This window comes from Hyperolius riggenbachi, chromosome 8, assembly GCF_040937935.1.
Source record: "Hyperolius riggenbachi isolate aHypRig1 chromosome 8, aHypRig1.pri, whole genome shotgun sequence".
NCBI lineage: Eukaryota > Metazoa > Chordata > Amphibia > Anura > Hyperoliidae > Hyperolius > Hyperolius riggenbachi.
In genome coordinates, this window is record NC_090653.1 from 218764009 (window position 1) to 218777118 (window position 13110).

Here is a 13110-nt window from a genome sequence, read left to right on the forward strand (position 1 = left end):
CAGAGCAATTTTCACTTGTCAGTGCTCCTCCCTTTTATTCCCTAATAACTTTATTACAACTTCTCACAAGAAAATGATCTATACTTTGTTTTTTTCGCCACCAATTAAGCTTTCTGTGGGTAGTACATTTTGCTAAAAAAATTTTTATTCTAAATGCGTTTTAATGGGAAAAATTCAAAAATAATGGAAAAAAATCATTATTTCTCAGATTTCAGCCATTATAGTTTTAAAATTAAATTCATTTTTATTTGCCCAGTTGTCCTGATTATTAAACCGTTTAAATTATGTCCCTATCACAATGTATGGCGACAATGTATTATTTTGAAATATAGGTGTTATTTTTCTGTTTGTTTTTTTTTGTTGTTCTGGCCAAAATTACAAGCCCCTATGTAATAAAGTAAAATACATTTTCCCACATAAAATATAGATTGAAAAAAGCTGAGTCCCTAAGGCAACTATTTATTTATTTATTTGAAGCTGATTTTTTTATTTTTACAAGGTTTTTTTGGGGGGGGGTTGGAAGTGTAATGTATTAATTTATTAATACTGTGTATGTTCATACTATGTATGTGCATGTATGTGTAATATACTTTTTGGCCACAAGATGTTGCTAGTGAACACTCTCCGTAATAGGAAGTGATCACTTTTTTTTTTTTTTTTTACACTTTATTAAACTTGTAACAATTTCCTGTTTTTGTGAATGGACGTAGCCGCCGTTCGCGGTTACGTCCATTCACTCCAGGCACTGCGATTGGGTAGAGGACCGTTTGGTCCTCTTCCTCAATCACACAGCACGGAAACCCGACGTTAATGGCGGCGGTAGCGGCGCGGACACGTGCGGGGTGGCAGCGGGAACGCGCGACGTATTAAAACGCCATGTTGCCATTAATAGGCTAAAGCATGACGTTTTAATACGTATGCTTGCCATTAAATGGTTAAAAAAAAACTGCAGAGCCCACCTGTGCCCCGGGAGGGGGAAAAAAAATATCGCCCACAAAATCGCAAATCGCTGGCATCAGCAACTGTGATTTTAGATGTGAACAAAACCTTACAGTTCTTTTTCAACTATCCCTCAGTGGGGCTTACAATTGGAGATGATCATTGAGATGCAAATATTTCCGAGTTTATGCACGTTTATGTAAATTTCAATGCAAATACGTATATCCAGCTTGAAAATGGATCAATCACGTTGCACCAAGGTTTAAACTGATTGGTCCGTTTTCAAGCTGCATATATTGGCATTAAAATGTGGATAAACCTTGGAATATCTGCATCTCATTGATCATCCCTACTTACAATCCAGAGTGGCTGCAGCACTCCAGGACCAATTTGAGGCGTAAGTCCCTTTATCTACCAGAGCATTTCTGGATTGCATGGAGTAAACTAGAGCATCCAAATGCAGGGAGAACATACAAACTCCATACAGACAGTGTCTTTGGTGGGATTCACATATGGGGTTTCATTGCTGCCAGGCAAGAGTAGCTAACATGATAGATAGCTAGACAGACAGACACTCGTGTGCACGTGCTCCCACATGGGTGCAAACACACACTCACACAGCAACAACAGGGCTATTGCCCTTATATCTCTAGCATTTACTAGAAATGTATGGCATGGCAGGGGTTAAGGCCCCCTAAGTGAAAGTGATACTGTGTCACACAGGACCCTCCAGAGCTGGATCCCAGCACACAGCATAAAGATGTAGAGCGCTCGCTAATTAGCTCTTAAAAAGACACAAATTAGATATGCGTGGCTAGCAGCAATTATAATTAAGGCAAATTTCTTGCCATTTGGGAACAGGAGGCTTGGAGAAAAGGAAGCAACGTATGCAACCTAAAACAGAAGCTGCACGCTGCAGAGAGTAAGCAGAGGAGCCAAGGACTCTTTGCTCCACCACATTTCCAAACAATTGCAAAATATCCTTTTTCAGCTGAAAATCACATACGGTTTGCATTGTATTTTTTTTTAACCTTTCACGTCAGTTTAATTTGCCCTGGACCGGGCTTCCTGTGAGATTGCATGCGATTTATATTCATGATTGCACTTATTAGCAATCTCAGTATAGAATAAAAAGTCTGGCTGCAGAAACCCTCGGTAGGTGCAAAGTGCAAAGGTGCAACGTTAAAGCCTCATTCACATTATACGTTTGGAGTGGGCATTTCGGCAATTCATATGGTGAAAACAGAGGAAAAATGTAGCATGCAGGATTTTTGCGATCAGGTAAAATGGCATGGCAATCGCACCACACTAGTATAAAAGGATTCCTGGGATTTTCAGTATTTTGCTTATGTCCTTGCATTCTGCATGCAATTGCAAAACACAGCAAAATCACGTGTAGTAACAGCCCTTAGAAATATTTGAAAGGAATATTAAAATAAATATATAGAACTCATATATAAAGAAACTGGAATGATGTATTTTGGTTATCTAATGGTTGCTGCTTGTTTACCTAAAGCAAAATAATTGCAAATAAATTATGTTTTAAGAAGCCACATTTCTACTAAAGGTGCCCATACTTCAGGCCATATATGGGCAGATCGAGCACGAGACAGATGTCTCTCTGATGTATTAAAGAAGGAAAAGTTTGGCCTCGATTCAGCAAGACATATCGAATCAATAACTGACAGCTCGGTAAAATACCGAACTCAATAAGTTGATTTCAGGATTCATCAAAGTGATCTACAGCTGTCAGCGAGCATTCGGTAATCATTCGGTAATGTGATAAAACGGAAGAAAGTGCAATTCGTGAAAATGAAAGTGGGCGTGGTTTAGCGTTACATTTAGGATTAGTTATCTCCTTCACTGATCTGTCGTTATTCCTGTCAGATCATTGCTGACAGAGAAGATGGAGCCATTTGAAGTGGTTATGCATCAGCTGAGAGTGATTCAAAGGCGCAGAAGGGCAAGAATAAGGTCTAGAACCATATCAATTTGCAAGAGAATGGATTTATTTGCTATAACAGGACATCTGCATTTCTCTTGAATCATCTTGTAAGAGAACACAGGCACCACCAGGGTTAACCAAATTGCTAGCTGCACTATATTTTTTCAGAAAAGGCTCCTATCAAGCCGTAGCGGGCGAAATTGTGGGATTGTCCCAAGCTACTTCCAGAATCCTGGTCCAGGTGTTAAGCCCCATTCGGAATGCTGCTACGTGGTGTTGAACGGACTGCCTTTTTACCCATAATTCCATGGGAATCTTATGGCCTTGTGTTAAATTACCACTGTAAAATGGAAATATCGACATGTTACCGAACGGTTACCGCATTGTTATCGATATTTTATCAAGGTCACACCGAATGCAGAAAAACCTTGATGAATACAACTAGAAATCGTTAAACTTCGAATTCGGTAATTTAACGAACTGGAAAAAGTTATTGCAAAGACAATGATGAATCGAGGCCTTAATCTTTATTAGTTCCATGTAACAAATATGGCCAACGTTTCAGAGCCATGTAGGACCCCTTTATCAAAGAAATGTTTGCTCAGAGGCAAAGATCTGTCTGCTGCTGTGCAAAAGTGCTGCAAAGGAAGTGGGAGTCAGGCTCCTCTAGACACTCGCAGAGAGTGCTGTGTATTGTCTGGGATCAGCAGCGTCTGCTGCTCATCCCAGCTGATTAACCAACCTCTGTGGATTTCCACAAAACATGCACTGTTGATGGGCCCAGAGGGCAGGGTTGGGTAACACTGGGTAGGGTAGATTGTCAATAAATTGATATACAGACCCGAGCAATTTTTTTCTGAGTTTTCAATCTTTTTTTTCATAATTGGGGGAAAAAAATTAAACATATGGTCATACATTGGTCAGATTTTTGAAATGTTACAATCAGTCAGATAAATTGATTGCAATTCTTGAATTGAAAAGATATTTAAAACATTGTGTGGCCACCTTTACAGTGATGATATGGTCACCTTGGACCAGGGCTTCAAGACTAGCGATCATTGCAGCGAACCATACTGAAAGGAAAGAGTGCAGTCTCCATATTTCTCCTGAAGTGTAGGAGGAGAATTCTCCTATTATGATACTCTACACTAATGCAGTGTAGTGTAACTGTATTAGCTACTGAAAGCTACTACCTATTAATTAATTAGCCAGAAGCTGTGTTAATTAGTCATCAGCCAGCTGATTCATTGGTTGCAACCATTTTCCTTTTATCTTCGAGTAGGACTTCCACTTTATGTATCATGGGGGATTCATTGGTTAAGAGAATGTGTCATTTATACTTATTCCACTCATATCAGGTTTCCTGAAAAGCAAAGGTCCCCTGTATTTTACTTACCTCTTTTTCAATTTCTGCCAGTGATTTTATTGTAATTCCCAGAAGGTCAACTTGCTGCATCTGAAATAAGAACACAGTATTCTAATTAAAACAGGAACTTTATTCCAGCCCCATAAGAAGAAGATAGACAGAAAACAGTCAAACAGGAGAAAAACTAAACAAAAGAAAACACTTAAATATAAATAAGCATTAGTGACTTGCAATTTCTCAATGTGGCCACTGGAGGGCAGGAAAACCAAAGGAATTTCAATTTGGTACCAGAGTAGGTTGTATTTAGTATTCACATGCCAACATGTTCATATTTTATTCAAGCCTTCAGTACTACTACATACCTTGTACAACATAAGTGTTATTGATCGTTTCTATCAAGGATTATGGAAAGCTGGTCTGTTTGTTCAGCGCTACATATCTAAAGGTTGTGTTTTTTGCACTTTATGGACCAGAGCAATGTGTACATTTTATTGCTTCAGCAGTAACTTTATAACTACTTATGACACCTGAGATATAAAATCCATGCATTTCAAAGGGAAAAAAATGCACCAATGGGTACCACTGTAGACAAAGGTTATATAATAATCTGTGTTTGGCTAAGTTTCCCATTTATTACAATAGCGATAAAAAAAATAAAAAAAAGTTTCAGAGGGACGGCCCTGGATCCTATATAGCCTTCCCAGTCCTCTCTCTGCGCCCACCTGCCCTATTCAAATTTTCCACCTCCGGAAGCCCTCAGAAGCTCGTGTGTCCCCGATTGTTTCCTAACATGCATGCGCAAGTGCTTCTGAACCGTTCCGAGGGTCACCCGAATACCTGGAATGGGGACTATAATCAGGGGACCGATTGAGGACAAGGAAGACTCTAAGACCCAGAGCCTTCCCTCTCCAATAGGTGAGTATCTGATTTATTTTAAAACAATTGTCTTCAGTATTACCTTAAGTTACCTTGCTGGTGCAATGTAAAGTATTACGGACATTTGATTTTGAATCAATGTTATACTTCCGGTTTGGTGCATTTTCTCCTTGTATTGCATCGAAAAATGTTATTTGTAGAATCTTTATTTGTAGAATCTGTAGAATTTTTATTTGTAGAATCTGCAGAATTATGTTTCTGTGCATCAGCTAGGAAAATAATGTATTGTCTCATGACTGATATTTTTTCAGTGTCCCAGATGCTCAAATACATGAACTATTGACCTTTTTTTATTTACCCCTGCTCTCAGAAGCCCTTCTCTGCTAGGGAAGTGATTTATGGGTGTAAATTCTTATCATTGAGGGTTATTCTATAGTCCATTTAGTCCTGAGAGAAACTGTTGCTTGCATACCTAAATGTTAACTCATTCAGGCAGAAAAAGAAAACAAACAAACACAATCTAGTTATTTGTATGCTTAGCATAGCACTGTACATATTAATGGATAGCTCATGATGTCACTTCCTTTAATCTTTTAGGAGGTGTGGCATTCAAGTACTGGATCTATGTAGTGTGAGGGACGATCTAAAGTACCCATTTCATGTGCACTCGGTCAGTTTACCTTTCTACTACAAAGATTTGGTAAATCTGGAAAAGTTTGTATAGTCGAGATCATTTAGATCAAAAGAAAAGATTATTGATCGATCCGCAGCATGCAAATTATTATTAAAACCAATCACGATTGAACCCATGAAAAAAACACCATGCTGATCGAACGGGTCTTTAAGGATACAATTAACAATATTATTCAGGATCAATTGGGCCCACCAGCTTTTCTGTTGTCATAAAGTTGGAGCAGTGGTGAACATTTTGCACACTGCTCCTGGTTTTTTATGCAGTTTGGAGCAGTGGTGAACATTTTGCACACTGCTCCTGGTTTTTTATGCAGTTTGGAGCAGTGGTGAACATTTTGCACACTGCTCCTGGTTTTTGATACAAGTTGGAGCAGTGGTGAACATTTTGCACACTGCTCCTGGTTTTTGATGCAAGTCGGAGCAGTGGTGAACATTTTGCACACTGCTCCTGGTTTTTGATACAAGTCGGAGCAGTGGTGAACATTTTGCACACTGCTCCTGGTTTTTGATACAAGTTGGAGCAGTGGTGAACATTTTGCACACTGCTCCTGGTTTTTGATACAAGTTGGAGCAGCGGTAAACATTTTGCACACTGCCGCTGGTTTTCGATGCAGTTTGGAGCAGTGGTAAACATTTTGCACACTGCTCCTGTTTTTTTGTGAGCAATGTACAAACAGTTTGATCACTGCCTCCCCTACACAGACCTTTTTTTTTTCTAAATAATACATTCATTCTGGCCTATTGAAATGCCTCATATCCATTCTTTACAGTTTAGCTGAAAGGAAGCTTTTTGCTCTCAAGTAAATGAAAGCAAGTTTTACGCTGGACTCACATTCAAGAAATTTTGAAGTACAAAAGATAAAATTAGTCATCAAATGGAAATGAGGACTTGAAACAGGCAATTAAAAGAGAAATGAGTCACAATAAAAATGAGGAACTGAGAAATACAAAAAGGAAGGTGTCAAAGCTAAATATACAGGGCTGAATAGAAATCTTAAAAAAGAAAAGGTGGGGGACGCTGCAGACAAACATTTAGGTAAAATTAAACCTCACAGACAGACACTGACACAACTGCAAGCTTAGCATATAGCAGACAGTCATTAACTGGCTGAAACAACTGATGTGACAGTCACAGCTTTGTGCATATTCCCCCCTGAGAGAAAGTGGACCTGAAGCAGGAGGCTCCCAACAGTGTCTGGGAACAAAGCAATTGACCGAAAAAAAAATTCATGGGCGATTGCTTGTCAGCCATGTTTTGATGGGCACAGAAAATAATGTGGTGTCTGTACATACCTTAAAGTGAACCCGAGGTGAGTGATATGGTGGCTGCCATATTAATTTCCTTTTAAAGGACAACTGAGGTGACATGTGATATCAGGGCCGCGCCTGGGCGGGTGCATTGCACCCAGGCGCCTGTCTCTGATGCCGCTCACCCCCTCTGGCCGCGACTTCCTTCCTCCCTGTAGCCGCCGCGTCACTCAGACCTCGATCAGGCGGCGACCAACCGTGCGGGCGCTAGTGACATCACTTGTATTCAGCGACGCTCGTATTGGTCGGGTCGCCGCTGATCCTGAGGTCTGCTGGCTGCGATGTGAGGGGGGAGCGGCGGCGGCTCCCTGTCGCTCACTCACTACCGCTGATCCTGAGGTCTGCTGGCTGCGAGGTGAGAGCGGCAGCGGCTCCGTGTCACTCACTCACTACCTAAAGGGCTCTCTGGCACTCACTCACTACCTAAAGGGGCTCCCTGGCACTCACTACCTAAAGGAGCTCCCTGGCACTCACTCACTACCTAAAGGGGCTCCCTGGCACTCACTACCTAAAGGGTCTCCCTGGCAGTCACTCACTACCGAAAGGGGCTCCCTGGCAGTCACTCACTACCTAAAGCGTCTCCCTGGCACTCCCTACCTAAAGGGTCTCCCTGGCACTCCCTACCTAAAGGGTCTCCCTGGCACTCCCTACCTAAAGGGGCCCCCTGGCACTCACTACCTAAAGGGGCTCCCTGGCACTCACTACCTAAAGGGGCTCCCTGGCACTCACTCCCTACCTAAAGGGTCTCCCTGGCACTCCCTACCTAAAGGGTCTCCCTGGCACTCCCTACCTAAAGGGGCCCCCTGGCACTCACTACCTAAAGGGGCTCCCTGGCACTCACTACCTAAAGGGGCTCCCTGGCACTCACTACCTAAAGGGGCTCCCTGGCACTCACTCACTGCCTAAAGGGGATCCCTGTCACTCACACACTCACTACCTACCTACCTAAAGGGGCTCCCTGGCACTCACTCACTACCTAAAGGGGCTCCCTGGCACTCACTCACTACCGAAAGGGGCTCCCTGTCACTCACTCACTACCTAAAGGGGCTCCCTGTCACTCACTCACTACCTAAAGGGGCTCCCTGTCACTCACTCACTGCCTAAAGGGGCTCCCTGTCACTTACTCACTGCCTAAAGGGGCTCCCTGTCACTCACTCACTTCCTAAAGGGGCTCCCTGTCACTCACTCACTTCCTAAAGGAGCTCCCTGTCACTCACTCACTACCTAAAGGGGCTCCCTGGCACTCACTGCCAAAGGGGCTCCCTGTCACTCACTGCCTAAAGGGCTCCCTGTCACTCACTGCCTAAAGGGCTCCCTGTCACTCACTGCCTAAAGGGCTCCCTGTCACTCACTGCCTAAAGGGCTCCCTGTCACTCACTGCCTAAAGGGCTCCCTGTCACTCACTGCCTAAAGGGCTCCCTGTCACTCACTGCCTAAAGGGCTCCCTGTCACTCACTACCTAAAGGGGGTCCAGGGTGGCTACATATACTGGGGACACTGGCTGTTTGTCATTATGTGCATTTACTGGTGAAAAGCGGTCTCTTATGTGCATTTACTGGTGAACAGCGGTCTCTTATTATGTGCATTTGCTGGTGAAAAGCTGTCTCTTATGTGCATTTACTGGTGAAAAGCGGTTTCTTATTATGTGCATTTACTGGTGAAAAGCGGTCTCTTACTATGTGCATCTACTGGTGAAAAGCCGTCTCTTATGTGCATTTACTGGTGAAAAGCTGTCTCTTATTATGTGCATTTACTGGTGAAAAGCTGTCTCTTATTATGTGCATTTACTGGGGAAAAAGCTGTCTCTCATTATGCGCATTTACTAATGAAAGGCTGTCTGTCATTTACGTGCATTTACTGGTGAAACGCTGTCTCTTATGTGCATTTAGTGGGGAAATTTTGTCAGTAAAAATAATCTTTGTCAGTAAATTTTTAGTTATTTGTCAGTAAAAAATAACGTGAAAGGTTGGCAACATTGGCAGGCTGCGCGGCGCAACGGGAAAGATACAGGCAGCCCACCTCACGCTTGGACTTGGCCGACGACAGCGAGGGAGAGTAGGGTGGCTGCAGGCAGCCATAAATACGCAGCGTGTGACTGCGTCGCACTCGCAGAGCCTCTCAAACTGAGTCAGTCCAGAGACTAGCAGACTCGCAGGCAGCCAAAGCCAGCCAGGAGCAAGCCCATGGAAGAGGGGTAGGAATGGGGTATCACATGCATGCGTAAATGCGTAAAGAGGTGGAAGGTGTGGGTGTAATTAGGCAGGACATGGGTGTGGTTATGTGGTTGGGCACTGTTAATTTAACCACTCCCATAGGCGCCAGAGAAAATCTTCCACCCAGGTGCCAGGCACCCCAGGCTCACCCCTGTGTGACATGATGAGATAGACGTGTATGTACAGTGTCAAGCACACAAATAACTATGCTGTGTTCCTTTTTTTCTTTCTGTACCTGAGAGTTAAAAATCAGGTTTGCAAGTGACAAGTTTCTGTCCGGGTCGGGACCGGGTCAGATTATAGCATAACCCTCAGTGATTATTAACTACAGCCATAAAATACTTTTCTGTCAGTAAATGGCTTCTGAGTGCAGGAAAGAGATAAAAAGGGTCAATAATTCATAGATTTGATCTCTAGCATACTTCAATGAAGGTGTCATTGAGCAGAGACAATGAAAGCGTAAAAAACATAAAAAAACTAGATTTAAATATAAAATAAAACTGTGGGATATCTAAAACAGTCATTTTTAGGAGAAAGAGGATGAATACAATTGTTTTTCTCATCAGTTTATTTTCACCTCGGATGTCCTTTAACCACTTGAGGACCCACCCTTTACCCCCCCTTAAGGACCAGCATTGTATTATGTGATCTGTGCTGGGTGGGCTCTACAGCCCCCAGCACAGATCAGGGTGCAGGCAGAGAGATCAGATCACCCCCCTTTTTTCCCCACTAGGGGGATGATGTGCTGGGGGGGTCCGATCTCTCCTGCCTGCGTGTGGCTGGCGGGGGGGGGGGCACCTCAAAGCCCCCCTCCGCGGCGACATTCACCCCCCTCCCTCTCCTACCTGTCCCCCCGGTGATCGGGGCTGCACAGGACGCTATCCGTCCTGTGCAGCCTGTGACAGGACGTCCCCTGTCACATGGCGGCGATCCCCGGCCGCTGATTGGCCGGGGATCGCCGATCTGCCTTACGGCGCTGCTGCGCAGCAGCGCCGTACAATGTAAACAAAGCGGATTATTTCCGCTTGTGTTTACATTTAGCCTGCGAGCCGCCATCGGCGGCCCGCAGGCTATTCACGGAGCCCCCCGCCGTGATTTGACAGGAAGCAGCCGCTCGCGCGAGCGGCTGCTTCCTGATTAATCAGCCTGCAGCTGGCGACGCAGTACTGCGTCGCTGGTCCTGCAGCTGCCACTTTGCCGACGCACGGTATAAGCGTGCGGTCGCCAAGTGGTTAAGCAATACCAATTGCCTGGCTATCCTGCTGATCCTCTGCCTCTAATACTTTCAGCCATAGACCCTGAACAAACATGCAGCAGATTAGGTGTTTCTGACAATATCGTCAGAACTGACAAGATTACCTGCATGCTTATTTCTGGTGTAATTCAGACACTACTGCAGCCAAATAGACCAGCAGGGCGGCCAGGCAACTGGTATTGTTTTAATAGAAATAAATATGGCAGCCTCCATATCACTCTAACTTCGGGTTCAATTTAAAAGAGGCCTCCGGCTTTGCTCTAGGGACTAAAACAACCATCCCTCACCCCTTCCTCATAACTATAGGAAATCCGCACAAACACAAGGCGAACATGCAAATTCCATGACAGTATGCCCTGGCTAAGATATGACCCTGGGACGTCAAGAGTGCAAATGCCTTGGTCACCACGCTGTCCATGTCATAAGGTGCAGCTACTTCCTACCTAACAAAAAAAACAGACACACCCACTGTCAGCTGACATGCCACAACTTCATACAAACATTTTTTTGCTTTAATTACTCTAACTGAAATGAAAAATGAGCCTGCAACTTCCACCTCCACAACATCTCCAGAATCCACTCCTACCTTTCCCGACACCACTAAACTCCTCATCTGTGCCCTTGTCGTTTCCCGCCTTGAATATTGCAATTTCCTTTTACCAGGCTTCCCTCTACACTGCAACCAAATCGATAATGAATGCAGCAGCCAAACGGATGAACACCTCCCACTGCATCCAAAACTCCCCTATGTAAAGCTCTCCATCAGTATCATAATACATTTTGATGGACACCTTCTCAACACTGTGTCTTTAACCCCACCCTTCAGATTGTAAGCCTCTGGCAGGGCCCTCCCACCTAGCTAATATAATATATGGCCAAATCAACCGCTCTAATCAAATTGGCTAGAAATCGATGCAGCAGGCAGCATGATTGATCAACCAAACAATTGCTGTTTAAATTCGATTTACTTGATCGGTCCCGGTGGAAAATCGAAAGTCCCGGTGGAAGATTGAATAGTGCAACACTGCATTTCGATTAATTTTCAATAGATTTCATAATGAAATCTATTGGAAATCTGTTCCTAGTGTGTGGCACACATCAGATAGATTCCTGTCAGATTAGACCTGATAGGCATATGACAGGAATTTATCTGATGGTTGAATCTGCTGGAAAGTTATAAGCGCTTTAGACATTTGCATGACCTTGTTTTTTGTTTTAAGCGCCTTGTTTGTCCTCCCTTGTATGATAACTCCATGTATCTACTGAGCAGCGCTGTTGGCACTTTATGAATACAATATTTGCTCACTCAAATGAATTTGATAAACCTTTCGGCCTCTTTCACACAGAGACATTGCGTTAGAGGGGACGTTAAAGGGACACTTAAGCCAGGAAAAAAAAAAAGTGTTTTACTCACCTGGGGCTTCTACCAGCCCCCTGCAGCAGTCCTGTGCCCTCGCAGCCACTCACCTCTGGTCCCCCGCTGCCAACTAGCTTCGTTTTTACCGATAGGACTGGCCATGCGTAGCTTTCTCCGCATTCCCGACTGTAATTAGCACTATTGCGGACCACAACGCGTACAAAAATACGCGTTGCTGCATATCTATGCGTAGGTAATCTTTGTACACGTTGCGGTCCGCAATAGCGCTAATTACAGTCGGGAATGCAGAGAAAGCTACGCATGGCCAGTCCTGTGCGAGGGCACAGGACTGCTTCAGGGGGCTGGTAGAAGCCCCAGGTGAGTAAAACACTTTTTTTTTCTCGCTTAAGTGTCCCTTTAAGGTCGCATAAGGTTCCCCTAACGCAACGCATGGTGGTGGTAAACTTGGACGCTACATAGAGACGCGTTGTGTCTCTTGGTGCGCCGTTTTCGTTCGTTACTGGTAGAATGAAAACGGCGCATACGTCCAAAGACTGTGGAGACCACGTGATCGGAACACCTGGTCCCGCCAGCCAATTGCCGCACAAAGCGGCCGCTCCAGGAAGTAAACACTGCACGTCACACAGTACAGTGAATATTAATTCGCCATGTGGCTAGGGACAATAGCGGACTTTCCCCTCCTCCTCTCCTGCACTGAGCATGTGCAAACAGTCTAACGCGGCAAAAACCGTGTATAACGCACAGCATGCTGTACTTTCTTTGAACGTGCAGCGTTACACTGTAACGCAACGTGGGCACTGTGAACAGCCCATTGATTTTTCATTACTGTGAGTTGGGCTGCATTACAGGCTGCTCTTACATGCGCATGTAACGTCCCACTGTGAAAGCAGCCTTCATCTAATGCTAAATGTTAAAAAGAGGGCAGAGCCTGGCTCACGTGGTGGGTGTGCCCTATTGTAAAAAAAACCTCCAAACCTTTGGGAGAAAGTTGAAAACTTCTCTAAAGGGGCCCATACACTGGTCGATTTCAGCGATTGATTCTATAGAATTGATCGATCGCAAATCGATTCAATGGAATCATCTGATGAATCAATTTGCGGCCGATTTCGATCGATTTGCTCTCTCTGGCAGGATGGA

The 13110-nt window shown here is 44.2% G+C and overlaps 1 protein-coding gene across 7 annotated transcripts in view; it reads right to left on the reverse strand.

Annotated features, from left to right (window-relative positions):
* Window positions 1-13110, reverse strand: part of MVB12B (multivesicular body subunit 12B) — a 245602-nt gene that overhangs the window by 14480 nt on the left and 218012 nt on the right. For all 7 annotated transcript variants that reach the window (XM_068248176.1, XM_068248171.1, XM_068248175.1 and 4 more), the window contains one exon: window positions 4281-4340. In XM_068248176.1, the coding sequence (XP_068104277.1) occupies window positions 4281-4340 (60 nt within the window). The remainder of the gene's footprint in view (window positions 1-4280; window positions 4341-13110) is intronic.